Source organism: Drosophila rhopaloa, unplaced genomic scaffold (assembly GCF_018152115.1).
Source record: "Drosophila rhopaloa isolate 14029-0021.01 unplaced genomic scaffold, ASM1815211v1 contig_155, whole genome shotgun sequence".
In the NCBI taxonomy this organism is placed as follows: domain Eukaryota; kingdom Metazoa; phylum Arthropoda; class Insecta; order Diptera; family Drosophilidae; genus Drosophila; species Drosophila rhopaloa.
This window is the reverse complement of record NW_025335034.1, coordinates 13,270,429-13,286,267: the sequence shown is the minus strand read 5'-3', so window position 1 is coordinate 13,286,267 and position 15,839 is coordinate 13,270,429. Positions and strand designations below refer to the sequence as shown.

The following is a 15,839-nucleotide window of genomic DNA, read 5'->3' as shown; positions in this document are numbered from 1 at the left end:
ACAAAACCAAGTTTTGTCTGAAACTCGATTAACTAAAAACTCAACACAAGTGTAAGCTGGCGTTTAAATTTAACAAAGTTGAGTTGGAAACCGGTTATAACCAAAATTTGAAATATAGAAATATGATGCAGTGGGATCCGACTATTGAAACTATGTTATGAATCTCCATAAAGTTATTAGTATTTGTTAAGTAATCGATTGAAACATCGATTACATTAAAATATCAGCCCTACAAGTAAGAAGCCTCGTTTTTCTGTGTATTTTTGATTTGCGTTTTAATATGTCATATACTGAACTAAATAAGTGTTTTACCTGTTGTCTGACTACTACCATGAAATGTAAAAATGCGGGGTTTCCTTTCTCTGATTAGAAGAGCTGCTTGAATAAAAGGGTTGTTTTGGTCCCATATAAGATTTAGCAAGTTGGTTTAACCATTTGTATTAAATTAAAAACTAAAAGCAATGCTCCTGAAGATAATTGTGGTTCATACTGCGTATTTAGGGCAACTCGAATGATGAAATAATCTTTTATTGTTGGCTAATGTTGGAATTAGGTATACAAAATTTCATATTAGAGCAAAAGTTTGAAATTGTTACAAGTGTTTACTATTTTATGTAGCCTCTGTAAACTTGGCTCCCTTAGAGACAAGTTGCGGCAACATATGTTTAGGATTTGTGCCTGGAGGGAGTGGAATGTTCTAAATTGTTGGCTTAACAGACACGTCGTTTGATGCAGATGCCGGACACTCGTGATACTTTAAACAGCAATACCGGCAGCAACAATGTTTCGTCCTTGTGCAACGCTAAAATGCACGGAAATTTTAAGCTACTAGCTGATCCTCAGTTGGTAAAATGCGGAGCCAAACTCTATCGATACGATGGCGTTGTGGCAGGAGACCCGACCTATCCAACAATAACGCCCAGGGATCCTCGAAATCCTCTTATTCGTATACGAGCCAGGGCAGTTGAGCCATTAATGCTTCTTATACCTAGGTAAGATTTTTTTTATCTTAAAAATTAAAACCAAATCCTAAGACATTATTCGCAGATTTGTTATTGATTCGGACTATGTCGGACAGCCCCCTGCTATCGAAGTTACTCTGGTAAACCTAAATGATAACATCGACAAGCAATTTCTTTCTAATATGCTGGACAAATGTGGAAATTCCGATGAAATAAATATTTACCACCACCCGACCACAAACAAACATATGGGCATCGCTCGTATCGTCTTTGAAAGTACGAAGGGAGCAAGGCAGTTTGTTCAGAAATACAACCAAAAATCTGTAATGGGAAAGGTATGGCGAATATTGGTATTAAACCTTTCTATCACATTCTAATTTGACTATTTCAGATATTAAATGTGTTTTGCGACCCTTTTGGTGCCATATTAAAAAAAACCCTTGAAAACCTGACAAATCCGGCCGTGGCGAAACCATTGATAGGAACGCCCCAATTGTCTTTGCAGCACATTGCTTCCCAGGATGCAGAATTCAGTCACGGATATATTGAAAAGGATGCTCAGGATCATTCAAATTGCGTTTACAGCACTTTTCAAATCAATCCTGATAGTGGAGAACGCAGTAGGGATAAAAACTGGGATCGCGACGGGGAAAGGGAGAGAGATCGCCACTTTAAAGACCGCCGTGGACATTCATCAGAGCGATGTTATGACCGTGAAATCCGAGAAAAGTACTCAACTTCTGTGAGGCATGATCGTAATTTCTATCGTCGACGTTCTCGAGATATAAGCCCCGAAATTCCTCATGATAGATTGTTCATTAGAAGAGATAGAGTTAGAGACTCGGATTCACGGGCACGCGATTACAGTTGTTCTAGGGAGCGAGATTCATTTCGTGACTGTAAAAGATCTCGCGACAAAGCGCGAGAGCAACCCAGAGAAAAAAGAGAACATCGGTACAACTCATCGAAAGAGCGAGAGTATCGAGAAAGAGAACGCGACCGATCTACAGAAATCGATAAAAGGGATCGTGGCAGTCTTAAGTATAATAAGCGGTACTCCTTGCATAAATATACCGAATCTGATGTTAGAAGCTCTTCAAAAGCAAAAAGTCATGACTACTATACTGGACTTTCAGGCTCTGGTTTACCTGACGAAAGCTACGGATGTAATAATTACTCGTACTCTTTGAATGAAAGTATTCAGACATGGTCGGATCATAGAAGTTGGACTGCGCCGCAGCCTGACTTCCAACCTCTTCCGCCTCCTCCGCCGCCTCCAGAAGAGCAAGAAAATTGGGATGACGAGGAAATAAAAATTAATAAAAATGTTGTAGCGCAATCTTTGCAATCCGTCAGCGCAAAACCTCAATCGCCAAAAGGGATAAATATGAATTGTTTAACTACAATGAAGACTGTGACAGAATCCAGTATAGAACAAGGGAACGTAGATTTAGATACTCGAATAGCGCTAATATTTAAAGGAAAGACTTTTGGTAATGCACCACCTTTTCTTCAAATGGATAGTAGCGATTCGGAAACCGATAAAGGCAAACCCGATGTATCTTTTGACATTATTTCTGATTCAATCAGTTTAGAGAACAAGAAAAAGTCATGCGACAAAAATATAAAAGCTCTGCAACAATCAAATGGAGCAAGTGATATATCAAGTGACGAAGAAATAATAGTCAAAAAAGAAAGGTCTAAACTCAGTCTTTTAAATGAAAAAGAAAAAAATGATGACAATATGTCTTTATCGAGCTTGTCTTCTCATGAGGATCCAATTCAAAATTTGTCAAACGTGGGATATGGAGAAAACAAAAAACCTATTTTATCATCGTCTTACATGTATCCAAATACATCAGATCAACATCCTTATTATTACCATGCAAATGGATATGGACATTATCCGTCAGGTATCCCGTCAAACTCTCCTTTAACTAGCCGATATTTTTCAAATGCAGCCTACATACAGCCCGGTTACTTGACTGGAGTCGGTTCATTCAATTTCGATTCGTTTGCTGAGCCACATGACTATCAAATGACTACTCTTTCAGATCAGAATGACGAGATAAGGCAAAAAGTGAAAAAGGTTTTAAACTATATTGTCGAAGAGCTAAAGCAGATTTTAAAGAAAGATGTAAATAAACGCATGGTTGAAATAACTGCATTTAAAAACTTTGAGACCTGGTGGGAGGATCAGACGTTAAAAGCTAGATCGAAACCACTACCCGAAATTGCAGAATCAACCTTTAATATAACCTCAAATTTCCCCAAAGAAACACCTAATAGCGAAAAGCCTCCTGACATAAATCAGCTTATTAATACCCAACGGGAAATTTCCGATTTTCAATCGTTCTCAAGTATAGGGTTAAGGGCGGCAATGCCCAAGCTACCATCGTTTCGGCGTGTACGAAAACATCCAAGTCCTACTCCAAACCGAAATGATTTTTTGGAAAGAGATCTAAGTGACCAAGAGGAAATGGTTCAACGGTCGGACTCTGAAAAAGAAGATTCCAATATGGGAAGCTCTGGCACGGCACATTCAAACTTAAAGGGCCAAGTTTTAAACCAAGAATCTGATACAAAATCGCAGACATCGGTATTAAATTTAAAAAGAAAGGGAAGTGCATCAAGTTTTTTTTCTTCTTCGTCTTCGTCCTCATCTAGTGAAGCTGAGTACGATCGCAACGAATGTATTAAAAAGGAAAAAACCAGTGAGGATGATAGCCTTGATGAAAATAATCGAAGGAATCTGAGTCAACGGAAAAAAATTATTAGAAATAGAAGCCGAGCAGGTTTAAAAGTTAATGAAGATAATGACATGAAAGATATATACTCGGAATCTAACGAGTACAAAAAAAAACACATAAAACGAGGTCGCACAAAAAAAAATAATATTTATTCTGATACCGATGAAGATATTGAAAGTACTAAATTAAATACTTTGCTGCCTGCGTTACAAGAAAAAAAAAATTCATCTATTCCTTCTGATCTTGAAGATATAAGTAAAGATAGTTGCTTCGGATTGGATGAAAACGATATTGACTCCTCATTAATATCAGAGCTCCAAACTACGCTACAAATTAATAAAGATTGTCGCCGGTCTCTTACACCTGTTCCGCCTCCGGACTACAATGAAGAGCCTGTTCAAAAAAATGATGATTTTAAACAAAAGTCCATTTATGAATATGATAGAATTTATAGCGACTCTGAGGAGGAGAGAGAGTATCAGGAGAAGAGAAGAAGAAACACCGAATACATGGCTCAAATTGAAAGAGAATTTTTAGAGGAACAAGAGAAAAAGATCGAAAAGGATGAAATAGATGAAATCAGGCCATCATCTTATTCGGTTGTAGAAAGGTCTCCAAATCATAAGAATGAAGAAAATAAAGATATATCAATCCTCCATAAAACCCCAGGATTTGCAAACTTAAATCAATTTGTGGAAAACTTTCAGCCTCTTAACCAAATAAAAACGAAAAACAAAATTACCAACGAAACGAGCGCTATTAAGGGTTATGATATAACTGCAAATGGTAGTAACAAAATGTGCACCAATTCTATGGACGAAATAAAAGGAACGCAGTCACCAGTATCTTCAGACGGTGGATCCAGCCAAGCATCGCAGGCTAGTCAAGTTGCTCTAGAGCATTGTTATTCATTGCCGCCACACGCACAGTCAGTTTCGTTCGGCAAAATTCCATCTAAGAAGATATTTGATAATAAAACCATTTTGGAACGCGACCCGGAAAACATATCTCCTGGTGTTGATCAAATGACAAAATCAGGCCCAGGCAGACCTCGAAAGGATACTAGTCGCACTCAGAGAAAAAAGAAAGATTCAATACCGCGGATGTCAAATGTGAAGACTAAAATAGCACCAATTACTAATGCATTAGCCGAATTTGCCCGCAAAACGGAAACTTTCTTTCCGATTGAGATGTATAAAGCTCGTGATCAGAATGAGGAAATGGTTATTTTATACACTTTCCTAACGAAAGGAATCGATGCAGAAGATATTAACTTTATAAAAATGAGCTATTCGGATCATTTGCAAAAGGAGCCATACGCGTAAGTGATTTTTAGTAAAAAAAATATAATTTTATAATAATCTCAAGTTTTTTCTAGAATGTTTTTAAATAACACCCATTGGGTAGATCACTGTACAACTGACCGAGCGTTTTGGCCACCGCCTCCAAAGAAACGAAGAAAAGATGATGAACTGATGCGCCATAAGACTGGGTGTGCTCGAACTGAAGGCTTTTACAAATTGGATGTTCGAGAAAAGGCTAAACACAAGTACCATCACGCTAAAGCCAATACAGAAGATTCCCATAATGAAGACCGTAGCGATGAACCTACAGCACTTACCAATCATCACCATAATAAATTAATATCCAAAATGCAAGGTATTTCCCGAGAAGCACGCTCAAACCAACGTCGGCTCTTGACAGCTTTTGGTTCTATGGGTGAGTCTGAGCTTTTAAAATTTAATCAGCTCAAATTTCGGAAGAAACAGCTTAAGTTTGCAAAATCTGCGATACATGATTGGGGATTATTTGCAATGGAGCCTATAGCTGCAGACGAAATGGTAATTGAATACGTTGGTCAAATGATTCGGCCCGTGGTTGCTGATCTAAGAGAAACAAAGTACGAAGCGATTGGAATCGGTAGTTCTTATCTGTTTCGAATTGACATGGAAACTATAATTGACGCTACCAAATGTGGAAATTTAGCACGATTTATAAATCACAGCTGCAATGCAAGTATATCTGAAATTACTAATAATTGTATGTGCTAATGAGGTATATTTTTTAATTACAGCCAAACTGCTACGCAAAGGTCATTACTATTGAGTCTGAAAAAAAGATAGTTATATATTCAAAGCAACCGATTGGTATCAACGAGGAAATAACGTATGATTATAAGTTTCCATTGGAAGATGAAAAAATACCTTGTTTATGTGGAGCCCAAGGATGCCGGGGTACACTTAACTAAAGCTAAATTATATATAAAATTTGCAACTCTGAATTAAATATTTGGAATCTCGCGGTTTGATTTTTGTTATATTCAGAGTCGGTGCTCATGTAAATACAAATATTGGCGATATTTTGCTTAGACAATTTTACAGCAAATTATGGAAAATGTATAACTAAAAAACAATTTGTAAATTTATTTAAATAAGCTAGGTCAGTTTCAAACGTGAAATAAGGACATGCTTTCTATTAGTTCATAGGATTATAATCGATCTTAGAACATTAGCCATGTAAGACCAATTTATATTAAATAACTTTTACACTGTAAATAGTTACATTTAGGTCAAAAATTCAATAAAATCCCAAACTCATCAAAAATGTTGAATAATATATTTATTTTATTTATCGCTTATTGCAAATTAGTTTTAAGTGTTATTTGCATATCCAATTGAGCTTGAGCTATATTTTCCAAAGCAGACTGCATTTTTTCTAGCAAAATCTCGCCCTTTTGTACTACTTGCTCAAGTTCATGTGCAGTTTCTTGATTTTCGATCTCAAGCCTCTTTAGGCTGGAATTTTGTAGTTCAATGGAACTATCTTCATTTGGTAATGACTCTATTAATGTGTCAATATCCTTGGCACATCGTGCAATCAATTGTGCGAATAGCTGGGCATAGTCCTCTTGAGGGTGACAAGTGTTTGGCGTTTGGGATCCTATTCGATCAAAATTTGCAAATTTACTTGGAAAAGATGTTTGCTGAATCACACCAATCGCATTGCAGAAGTGCTCCGCTTGCTGCAAGTACCAGTTTAAAAATAATAATAAAAATATATTAAATCTGTAATTGTATCTAAATCTTATAAAGTACCTGATTAACTGTGTCTTGCAACTGTGTAAGTCTGTCTGCCATTTTAGTATACCACCGTGTAACATTTAAGCTAAAGAAAAATGTCATCAGCAGAAAATGGTATATTAATTAATTTGTTGTTTGCTATCCACGTAGAAATGGCTATGAATAAAATTATACATTGCATTAATATTTATACACAACAGTGTACCAGGGCTGGGTGACAGGGTTGTCAAAAATGAATAAATTTATCAAAAATCGACACGGATACATTTTTTACACCAATATTTAATCAAAAGGCTTGTTCAGACTGGGGTGCATCTTCTTTAACAAACCATTTCCTTATTTTCATTAGGCCCAGTACTCAGATCAGCTATAAGAGTAAGCGAGGGGCGAATAGCTAGCGAATAGCTGGCGAACAGTTTTCGTCAGGCCCTGTTTTCATCACGGTTCTGGGTGAACGTCAGGACCAAGCAAAAAAAAATCTTCTGAAGTGCCTATTGTTAGAGCAATGTATTTCATGGAAAATTGACGGACGAATGCAAAAAAAACGAGGACGGAAGCTAACTTCGGCAAGCCGAAGTTTTAATACCCTTGCAGACTTTCCCGAAATTGATAAAATTGAAAACGTAGCGAAAAGAATAAGATATACACAAATAAATCAGATTTGCATGGGTCATGTTAATAGCTTTTATACTGCAAAAACGTCATATAAAAATTGAAAAAACAAGAGAGGAAAGCTAACTTCGGACGGAGCCGAAGTTGATATACCCTTGCAAAAAAGGAAAGCTTACTTCGGGCGGAGCCAAAGTTGATATACCCTTGCAGAATATTCTGTAAATTATATTCTCCAAAATTATTCATATTATGCATTCTTAATACTCATTCTTCTTTTGATTTTGACATATCTACCCTTTTGCAGCCTCTTTTATAATGCAAGGGAGTGACCGTAACGAGCAGTAACGGTCATAAAATTAATAATATAGGATATAGTTGGCCTTATGAAATTTGGTAGGTCGAATTGATTGGCCAAAATTAAAACCCATAGAAAATCCCTACTTCCTAACTTTACAAACACCAAAGTTATGGCATTTCCGATCAATCAGTTATATGGCGGAGATAGGATATAGTCGGCCGACCCCGGCCGTTCCGACTTATATACTGCGCGCAAAGAAATTCAAAATCTTTAAAACGGAGAGACTAGTTCGCGTGGAAACAGACAGTCGGACATGCTTATACCAACTCACGACGCAATCCTGATCAAGAATATAGGGTCGGAGATGTCTCCTTCACTGCGTTCACTTTTGACCAAAATTATAATACCCTCTGCAAGGGTATAAACCCAAATTAACGCCTGGAAGAATTTAGTTCAACATTCAATTAACAAAATATTAAATATTATAAAAAAAAAATAAATTAATTGAAATTTTGTTATTTTTTTATTTCTTTGTATATATTGCATTCTCGTCTTTCCGAAGTACTTAAGAATAAACTTTAAAAGCCCTTTCCAGCAGATAAGTTTTTGAATGTTAACTGCTGGTCAACAAACCCAGCTGATTGTCAGTAAGATCGTAGCACAACCAGTTCTGATGAACTCTCAAAAATGCTGTCACAATGAAATCTATATATAAGTTAACTAAGTAGCTAACGGACGGAGTCGATGACCGAATGTCCGCAGCCCAGCAGATGCTCGTGCATAGCCGGCAAGCACTGCATAAATAAATAATAAATATCTTGTTATTATTTGCGCTGTCTGAGTCTCTAGGCCAGCAGGCGAAGGGGGTCAGTTACCTCCCAACTTAATTCATCCTAATCTACAAAGGTGAAAGGACAGCCATCCGGCTAAGACAGCTGCGAGGGATCTCCAACTTCTACGTGTGAAGACGTAGCCAAAGCAACCTCTTCTTTCCGCACCCACGGGCGGATACCACCAGTGGCTGCTATTCGCAGTCACCTCACACCAACAGGCGCAGCTAGCGGTGATCATTTCCCCCCGCACCCACGGGCGGATACCATCAGTGGCTGCTATTCGCAGTCACCTCACACCACCAGGCGCAGCTAGCAGTGATCATTTCACCCGCACCCGCGGGCGAACCTGGCAAGTGGCTGCTGTTAGCAGTCATCTCACAAATACAGGCGCTACTAGCGACAACCACTTCGCCCCGCACCTAAGTGTGGGCAATATTGAAGAAGACCACCCTTCAACCAGTGCGGCTGAGGAAGACCACCCCAGGCCGCACCCATTCTAAGTATAATTGGCGCTCAACAACAAAAACCCAAGCGGTTTCGCGAAGAACTTGGATATAAAAATTTTATTTTTTGAGGAAGGAATCACACACACAATAAATAATATGTAAGTGAACCTCTTCTTTAAATATTTTCTAGACAACCTGCGAAAACATATTAAAATATTTTCTACAAAATACCATCTGCAACAAACGCATATATTTTTAAAGAAGATAAAACGCCCTTAAACCTTGTGAAACTCAGAATTTGATTGACAAAAATAAAAAAAATATATCACAGTTAAATTCATTAATTTTATCTAATTTTAAGTATTTTGACAAATACTTTTATTTATTATATGTCTCATAAAATTTATAATATTATGATTTTTATATATTTACCACTACACTATTTTCTACGCAACGGTACATATATTTACTACCATTAAAATAACTAAGCAAACTATATTCATTGCCCCGTTCGGCATTGTGACAAAATACGAGCCCACATTTTGGCAGCTCTGGCATTTTTTATTTTTTTCTGTAGGCCTAACTGCATATGAGCTCACCATTTTTTCAATATAGGAGCGTCAGGCAGTACGCTAGTGATTCAGGGTCAGAAAGCGAAGAGCTCATTCGAGCCCCTAGTCCATTAAACACGCGAGGAAACCCCCTAGCGGGCGGCTATTGATAATGCCTTAGCCGGACAAGCCGCCGCGAATCTACAGAAAGAACAGGAGTTAAGACAGGCAATCGATTCATTAACCAGCCAGGTGGCAGTATTACGCGCTGGGCCCACCGCGTCCCGAGCTTCGGCTCCAACTTCAGAAATTAAAGCCATACAGATTAGGGATGAAGTTCAATGCAACGAACCCTTGGACGCTGTTAAATGCCTACCCGAATTTGCGGGGGCACAAGAGTCCTATGTTTCTTGGAGGAAAGCGGCGGCCGCTGCCTACCATATATTCAGACGGTACGATGGCAGCTCACGCCATTATCAGGCGCTGATTATTATAAGAAGTACTGTATTGAATTTGCTTATTATTGATGCGATTATAAGTCGCCTCGATTTCACATATAGTGACAAACGACCGATGCATGTCTTCGAACAAGAATTAGGCACTCTCAGACTGGGTGGTCTAACCCTATTACAATACTACGATGAGGTAGAAAAAAAGCTTACGCTACTAACTAACAAAGTAAACATGTCATATGAACGAAATATGGCAGCGGTATTATGCCTGAAGCGGAATCTTACAGACGTACTTTTCTCGGCAAACCCGAAAGACATGCCATCGGCCCTAGCCCTGGCACAAGAGGTTGAGTCCAACCATGAGAGGTATCTTTTCGCAACCACTTTTGAGAAAAGTTAATAGAAACCCGTATTACACTAAACAAGCTAAAGCGCAGATCCATTCTGACCCGCGCGATAGTAAACTGCAGAGTATACCGGAGCCGATGGAAGTCGATCCCTCTGCAAGGGTTTTGCCACAGAGCAGGCAGGGAAATCTTACGCCAACACTGCTTCCAGCGCAGTAGCAGAAATTAACGATGATTCCATTTGCGAATATGATTCAGATGTAATTAATTTTTTAGGGGAACATCCCTGTTATCCGTCATCGGATGAAGAGTAGCAGGGGCGCACATTAAGTTCTTGATTGACACAGGCGCATCTAAAAATTTCATTAAATTCCCAGTTAATTCCCTGTTCACTATCCATTCCATTCATGGCGAGACCTCAATCAAAGAAAAATGCTTCATATCGCTATTCAACATTAAGGCGAATCCAATCGGAATCCAATCCGAACGCAAAAATCAAAAGGTGGAAAGCGCAAATTGATGAGTCCGGGGCGCGCATTTTTTACAAGCCAGGTAAAGAAAATCTGGTTGCCGATGCACTATCTCGGCAACAACTTAATGTCATGGGGGAGCAAGACGCTGAATCGTGCGTACCTACTATACACAGCGAACTCTCCCTGACCCACACAATTGAGGCAACGGATAAGCCCTTAAATTGCTTTCAGAACCAGAGAACTCTGGAGGAGGCATGCTTTCCACTAAAATGCAGCTTTGTTCGCTTTGGAAACAAGAGACGGCATGCGATCAGCTTCTCCTGCAAAGAGTCATTACTTGATGAGCTCGCAGATGTAATAGTCCCTAAGGGCGTAAACGCCATCCATTGCGATTTGCACACACTCGCAATGATACAGGACGATTTTCAGCCACAAAATTTTGGCAGTGCAAAAATCGCGTAACGGACATTTTTGCAATTGCAGAGAGACGAGAAATCCTCTCCGCTGAACACAACAGGGCTCACAGGTCGGCCCAAGAAAACGTAAAGCAGGTACTCTCCGAGTACTACTTTCCAAAAATGGCCAAGTTAGCTGCCGAGATCGTAATGAATTCAAGACGTGCGCAAAAGCCAAATACGACAGGCACCCAAAGAAACATGAGCTTGGCGAGACGCCGACCCCCTCTCACGTAGGAGAAATGCTTCACATTGACATTTTTTCTACGGATAAGAAATACTTCCTCACCTGCATTGACAAGTTTTCAAAATTTGCCGTCGTAAACTCGCACACAATCTCAGCCATGCTAGAGAACCATTTTGGTGTGAGCACTGCAAATGCACCACCCCTCCATTGCGTCTCAAACAGACAAGTGGAGCGCTCTCACAGCACCCTGTCGGAACTCGCGCGTTGTCTGAAAATCGATAGAAGGTTAACCGACATTGTGGAATTAATTTTGTTAGCCACCACCAAGTATAACAAGTCGATTCATTCGGTCATTAACAAACGACCAGTCGACGTGGTGGAAGTGCACCCAAGCGATCCGCATACGAATAAAAGACAGGATCATAAGGGCTCAAGACACACTCAGGGCCAAAGAAAATGTCTCCCGAAAAACAGAGTGTTCGAAGTCGGCGAGAAAGTCTTGGTTAAGTCAAACCGAAGACTTGGCAACAAGCTCACACCACTGTGTGAGGAGAAAGCCGTAGAAGCGGACCTGGGGACCACGGTCCTCATCAAGGGGAGGATGGTCCACAAAGACAACATAAAATAAAAAAAAAAGTTTTTAACCATTTTGTTTTCATTTAGCCACTTGGCACAAATTTTTACTAGCTGTAAGCTTAGCTGATAAAATACTTTTTTAAGGTTAAGTTAATTCCGGTTGGTGGTGGGCAACCTTGTCATAAACAAAAATATAGCTCCGAATTCATTCCACAGGCCAAATACATCCCTATTATTGACGGTCGAATACTAGTGTGGGAGGACTTCGCATCCGTTAGACATTCAGCGAACCTTTCAGGGTACAGGCGCGTAGTAGAAGAAACAGAGAATATGAGCGATATGTTCCCCAGTCACACATGAGGAGACTTTTAAATGTGGACACAGCTCACCTCCGCGACCTGCTCGACTCGTTAAGCGTACACCACAGGGTAGCCAGGAGTTTAGACTTTTTAGGATCAATATTAAAAGTCGTAGCAGGAACTCCGGACGCCGGGGATTTAGAAAGAATTAAATTTACAGAATCACAATTAATCAATTCAAACAATAGACAAATATAAATAAATACCAGAATACAAAGTCAAATTAATGAATTAACGTCATCTGTAAATCAAATCCTGAAAGTTGCAATGTTGCAGTGTTCGCAAGTGGACACTGGCCATATATATGAATCATTACTCTCTAGAAACCGTATGTTAACGATGTAACTCAAAAATTTAATGATGGCAATTTCGCTTGTCAAAGTAAACATAGTCAGCGCAAACATTTTAGATCACGCAGACCTAGAGTGTATTTGGATGGAGGAGCCCACCGACACCCCTATAAAAAATGTTATGTCCGTAGCGTCCGTGAAAATTCTCCAGTCCGTTAACATTTTGCATTTCATTATTAAATTCCCAAAAATTAAATTAGTATGTAAGAAGATAACAATGTTCCCGGTAACGCATAATAATGTGATGCTAAGGTTAGTGGACCACATGCGCCCGAGAGCTCCATACAGGTGGAGTTGCGCACGGCGAGACCCAACCATGCGATTTACATCCGATCACTTATGTGGACGAAGGAATTATCATCATCAATGATCAATCAGCGCAGGTACGAGTAGACAACGGAACAAGCGTCTGGATACACGGGTCGTATCTCGTCACCTTTAATAAGCGCGTTACGGTAAATGAAACCCTGGTTTTGAATCAAAACTCCGCCCAGAAGTGGACTCCGGGGGTAGCAAGCTCACCATCGCTGAATATCACCATTAGCCAAAATACTCTGAGCCTTCCTTACCTTCATCGCTTGAGTGAACGTAACCTGGAATACATTCAGAAGTTCGGAAATAAAATCAACACCAATCAGACGCACATTGTAGCGCTTATTGCAGGAGCAATATGTTGCGCATTGATTTGCGTCGGCCTAACCTACATGTCCAGTTAAGAAGGGTGATTGCTAAAATAGAGTCGGCCGAGGGCGGCCTCAATCTTGAGGGGGGAGTAGTTAACTAAGTAGCTAACGGACGGAGTCGATGACCGAATGTCCGCTGCTATTCGCAGTCACCTCACACCACCAGGCGCAGCTAGCAGTGATCATTTCACACGCACCCGCGGGCGAACCTGGCAAGTGGCTGCTGTTAGCAGTTATCTCACAAATACAGGCACCCTTCAACCAGTGCGGCTGAGGAAGACCACCCCAGGCCGCACCCATTCTAAGTATAATTTATATAAAAAAAAGTCGTGTTAGTTACGTGCTAGTTACTTCACTTATAACTCAAGAACGTCTGAACCGATTTTGCTGAAAATTGGCAGGGAGGTAGTTTAGAGCCAGGAGAAGGACATAGAATATTTTTTATCTCGCTCGATAGCATTCCCGTTGAGGAGATAAATAATCCTGATCGAAGATATGTGTTACCTCATGTGCGGTAATTTATTAATCAGGCTAGGAATGCTAGCACCATATCGTGAAAGGAATGACGCATTTAATCGAGAATTGGAACGGGAACCTTAATATGATCACCAGGAATTAGATTTAGTAGGTCAAAAGAATGTACCCCTGTTGAATTACCAACAAAAGAAAGTTTATGATACTTTAATAAAGGCAATCGATGATGAAAATGGTGGTTTATATTTCCTAGATGCCCCTGGTGGAACTGGAAAGACATTCCTCATGTCATTAGTTTTAGCAACTGTTCGGGCGAGATCTAACATAGCGGTTGTAGTTGCTTCTTCTGGAAAAGCAGCCACATTGTTAGAAGGACGCATTCACTCAGCATTCAAATTACCGTTAAATCTTCAAAATATTGAAATATTAATCTACGGCTGCCGACGAAATAAACGCTTGCCTCAAATTGTCAAATCTATGGCGCTATGTGAAGAAACTGCAACTGACAACAAACATGAGAGTTACATTGCCTAATGATACATCTGCTGAAGATTTCTCGGAGCAATTGCTGACTATCGGTAATGGTCAAGTACCTTTCGATGAATCGAGCGGATTAATATCATTTCAAAATAATTTCTGTAATTTTGTCTCATCAAAAGACGAACTTATCAACAATGTATTTCCAGAAATTATTTCTAACTACAAAAATAATGAATGGTTGAGTGAGAGAGCATGCTTAGCGGCTAAGAATAAAGATGTAGATGACCTAAACTACATAATTCAAAATAAGATCATTGGAACAATGCATTCATTGAACTCTATTGACTGCGTCACAAATGAAGATGAAGCCACCAACTATCTAATTGAATTTTTAAACTCTTTGGACGTGCTTGGCTTACCACCGCACAATTTACGCCAAAAGGTTGGCTCAGTAGTAATCATGCTTCGAAACATAAACCAACGAAAACTGTGCAACGGTACGCGTTTGGTGGTTAGAAAATTGATGAACAATGTAATTTACGCTACGATAATGATAGGAAAATTCAAAGGTGAGGAAGTTCTCATTCCGAGGATACCGATGATCCCAACCGATATGCCGTTTGAATTTAAAAGACTTCAATTTCCGATATGTCTTGCATTTGCCATGACCATCAACAAATCACAAGGCCAATCCTTAAAAGTTTGTGGATTAAATCTAGAACATCCATGTTTTTCCCATGGTCAATTATACGTGCGGAAGACCATCTGCGTTGTTTGTTTTTGCGTCTGATAATAAAACAAACAATGTCATGTATCACAAGGTACTTAAATGAAGAGCAACCTACGCACTAAAATACAGAAATAATTATGAATGATTAATATACGTATTTAATTTTTTTTGTATTTTTTCCAATAAAAAAAAACGGCTTATTTATTGACATTAAGATAAGACGGAACAAAGTTCGCCGGCTCAGCTAGTGATTAATATATTTCGCTGGCGAACTTGTTTTTCAATTTGTTTACTAGGCTTTATTATGAAGTATATATGCTAGAGAGATGAAAAAGTCCGCATTAACTTTCCATCACCGATTAATACAAAAAACTGTTGGTGTTCTGTATATCTGAAGTATATATCTATACCTGAAGTTTTTGACATTTTTCAAATATTAATATTGTATTGTCTAACATAAAATTATATTTAACAATTGTTTGTAATTTTATAATAACAACTCATGAATCATGACTGGTGGCGTATATAGATGTGTGAAATATCGATAAAAATTATGCAAGAGAAAAAGATAGTTTATGGTAAATATGTGGTTATTTCGTCAACATTTTTAAAGCTGAAATTTCAACAGGAACGATTTGGAAACAAAAAGAAAAAAAATTGCCGTTTATTGCTATGATACTTGGTAACAGACTGCAAGTGATCTACGCGAACAATCAAAACGAACTAATACGTCTGCAGATT

At 39.0% G+C, this 15,839-nt stretch overlaps 2 protein-coding genes across 3 annotated transcripts; one reads left to right on the top strand and one right to left on the bottom strand.

Moving 5' to 3' along the window:
- Nucleotides 1-218: 218 nt before the first annotated feature.
- On the top strand, nt 219-6,316 carry LOC108042583 (histone-lysine N-methyltransferase SETD1). Of its 2 annotated transcripts, none has more exons than XM_044456983.1 (6): nt 219-235; nt 619-992; nt 1,048-1,297; nt 1,354-5,033; nt 5,091-5,724; nt 5,787-6,316. In XM_044456983.1, the coding sequence occupies exons 2-6, from the start codon at nt 730-732 to the stop codon at nt 5,958-5,960; spliced, it is 5,001 nt and encodes a 1,666-aa protein (XP_044312918.1). In that variant the 5' UTR covers nt 219-235; nt 619-729; the 3' UTR covers nt 5,961-6,316. The 2 variants fall into 2 exon arrangements, with proteins under 2 accessions (XP_044312918.1, XP_044312917.1); XM_044456982.1 differs by having other exon boundaries at nt 233-553.
- LOC108042584 (mediator of RNA polymerase II transcription subunit 21) lies at nt 6,315-7,009 on the bottom strand. The gene is made up of 2 exons (XM_017120917.1): nt 6,808-7,009; nt 6,315-6,734 (listed from the first exon to the last, which is right to left on the bottom strand). Exons 1-2 carry the CDS (start codon nt 6,892-6,894, stop codon nt 6,348-6,350), a joined length of 474 nt encoding a protein of 157 aa, XP_016976406.1. The 5' UTR covers nt 6,895-7,009; the 3' UTR covers nt 6,315-6,347.
- Between the last annotated feature and the right edge of the window lie 8,830 nt (nt 7,010-15,839).

What these genes read in the sequence shown, in the direction of transcription:
- LOC108042583 (XM_044456983.1), top strand. Translation starts at nt 730, where the DNA reads ATGCAGATGCCGGACACTCGTGATACTTTAAACAGCAATACCGGCAGC. An exon ending in TTGCAAAAGGAGCCATACGC is followed by an intron (nt 5,034 to 5,090) that starts GTAAGTGATTTT and finishes AGTTTTTTCTAG; the next exon opens with AATGTTTTTAAATAACACCC. An exon ending in TTATAAATCACAGCTGCAAT is followed by an intron (nt 5,725 to 5,786) that starts GCAAGTATATCT and finishes TTTTAATTACAG; the next exon opens with CCAAACTGCTACGCAAAGGT.
- LOC108042584 (XM_017120917.1), bottom strand. Translation starts at nt 6,894, where the DNA reads ATGACATTTTTCTTTAGCTTAAATGTTACACGGTGGTATACTAAAATG. An exon ending in TGCAAGACACAGTTAATCAG is followed by an intron (nt 6,735 to 6,807) that starts GTACTTTATAAG and finishes TGGTACTTGCAG; the next exon opens with CAAGCGGAGCACTTCTGCAA.